The sequence below is a fragment of the Macrobrachium nipponense genome, chromosome 23, assembly GCF_015104395.2.
Source record: "Macrobrachium nipponense isolate FS-2020 chromosome 23, ASM1510439v2, whole genome shotgun sequence".
Taxonomy (NCBI): domain Eukaryota; kingdom Metazoa; phylum Arthropoda; class Malacostraca; order Decapoda; family Palaemonidae; genus Macrobrachium; species Macrobrachium nipponense.
Genome location: NC_061090.1, coordinates 59338613 through 59341112, shown reverse-complemented (window position 1 = coordinate 59341112; position 2500 = coordinate 59338613). Strand labels below are relative to the sequence as shown.

General features: G+C 37.2%; 1 protein-coding gene across 2 annotated transcripts in view; it reads left to right on the top strand.

The window, feature by feature from the left end:
- The window catches only part of LOC135201177 (uncharacterized), a 38116-nt gene that overhangs the window by 19879 nt on the left and 15737 nt on the right, over positions 1 to 2500 (top strand). For both annotated transcript variants that reach the window (XM_064230057.1, XM_064230065.1), the window contains exon 5: positions 1225 to 1352. In XM_064230057.1, the coding sequence (XP_064086127.1) occupies positions 1225 to 1352 (128 nt within the window). The remainder of the gene's footprint in view (positions 1 to 1224; positions 1353 to 2500) is intronic.

Genomic DNA, 2500 nt, shown 5'->3' with positions numbered 1-2500 from the left:
ATATTAGCGAAGAAAATTAGAAAACATAACATAATAGACAAAGTAGGAAGATGAATAAAAGAATTTTACACAACAGAAAACAGATAGTTATTGCAAACGATGAGAAATCGGATGAAGCTAAGGTAATATCCGGTGTGCCACAAGGTACGGTGCTTAATGCATTGCTGTTTGTTAGTATGATTGCAGACATAGACAGTAATATTAAGGACTCGGTAGTGAGTAGTTTCGCCGATGACACAAGAATAAGTTGAGAAATTACTTGTGATGAAGATAGAAACGCGCTACAAAGAGACCTTAACAAAGTATGGTATTTAACTCTGATAAATTTGAATCAATAAATTATGGAGATAGAGAAGGAAAGCTATATGCATATAGGGGACCTAATAACGAGAAAATCACAAATAAGGAAGCAGTTAAAGACTTTGGTGTGATGTTGAATAGGAACATGTTATGCAATGATCAAATAGCAATTCTATTAGCAAAATGTAAAGCAAAAATGGAAATGTTACGGCACTTCAAAACAAGAAAAGGTGAACACATGATTATGCTTGATAAAACGTATGTTCTTAGTCCACTTGAATATTGCAATATGATATGGTGGTACCCACATTATCCAAAGGATATTGCAGAAATAGAGAGTGTACAAAGGTCCTTTACAGCTAGAATAGAAGAAGTTAATGATCTTGACTACTGTTTCCATGCCTGATAATTCAGGCATGGAAACAGATAGAAGGAATTGCTGGAGACATTATGGAGCTAAAAATATCAGAAAGAGCAAGCAGAGGTAGATTAATAGTGCCCAAAACTATACCAGGAAAAATGAGGAAAGCACACAGGACATTAATCCACTATGCACCAGCATCGACAATGCAGCGTCTATTCAATGCGTTGCCAGCTCATCTGAGGAATATATCAGGAGTGAGCGTAGATGTGTTTAAGAATAAGCTCGACAAATATCTAAGCTGCATCCCAGACCATCCAAGATTGGAAGATGCAAAATATACCGGAAGATGCATTAATAACTCTCTGGTAGACATTAGGGGTGCCTCACACTGAGGGACCTGGGGCAACCCGAACAAGATGTAAGGAGTAAGGATCTTTGAGTGAGCTCATCGTCCTAGGTCCCAGCGCTTGGCCTTTGGCCTAAATTCTGTATTCAATTCTATACTTTATCGTCATTCTACTGAGTTCTATTTAATTCTCTTCTATTCTGTTCTCCTGCAGGTGTCAAATGCAAGAGGTACAAGGGCCTCCCCCACAAGTGCTTCTGCACGTCGAGATTCTGCCGCCCTTACATAGCTGTTCCCGCCCTTCTGCAGTTCCTGAGGGCGAGGGAAACAAAGGTCTCTCGGGTAAGGAAGAGGTGGAGGAGGAGGAGGAGGAGGAGTTGTTTTGTGTCTGCTTTCCTCAACCCCTCACTTTCCTCATTCTCTCCTAACCTTCATTCTCTCTCTCTCTTCCTCTTATTCTTTTCTGCTTTCTGCTCAGATAGTTTTCATTTTCCTATGCTAAGTCTTCCACGTCATGTCATTGCTTTGTTTCTTTCAATTTTCTTCTTCTTCTTCTTCTTCTTCTTCTTCTTCTTCTTCTTCTTCTTCTTCTTCTAGGCCAGCTTCTCGTCCATTTATTCTTTCCCCTCTTTCACATATTCTTCCTTTCGTCTCCTTTTCTCTTTCTTCGTTTCCCTTATTCCTCTTCTTCTCCTTTATTTTCCCAGTCTCTTCTCCAATTGTTCTTTTTCCTTCTCTCGCTATTTTCTTCGTTTCCTTTATCTACCTGCCTCTCCTTCTCTGTTCCTCATTCTGTTCATTCACTTGGCCTTCTCTTACTTCTTGTTCTTCTTCTTTATAGTTATTCTTCCTGTTTCTCAATTGCTTCCTCTGCTTTGTATAAGAATTCGTAAAAACAGGTAATTATGATATTGAATCTTTATTGTGGTAGATTGATAATTATATGGTTATATAAATAATTTATTTTGTTTACTAGGATATATACTTGGCAGGAAATTGCACACTTTTTAAATATGTATATATATATATATATATATATATATATATATATATATATATATATATATAGTATAGTATACGTATGTCTGGAGTGGGCCCCCACCTATTCACGGTTCCGGGTTCATGGCATCATTTACTCGCAGATTTTTCAATGGAACACATATCCACATGATCTGAGGAAAATGTGCCTATTCACAGAATTTTTCAAAGAGAATTATTCTCTGGTTACTTTATTTTCATATCATTTTCGAGACTTAATGCATTCTTTGTGGTAAAACTACTAAGATACTAGGGTTTAAGTGTTTTAGAGGGATTTTTTGGTGTTTGAACTGTCAAAATAGGTAGTTAGTTATAAGCGTTTTTAGAGGTGTGGTCGACTGAATATATACATATACATTATACATATATATATATATACATGCATACATACATACATACATACATACAGTGGTCCCCCCTTATTCATGGGGGATAAGTACCAGACACCCACC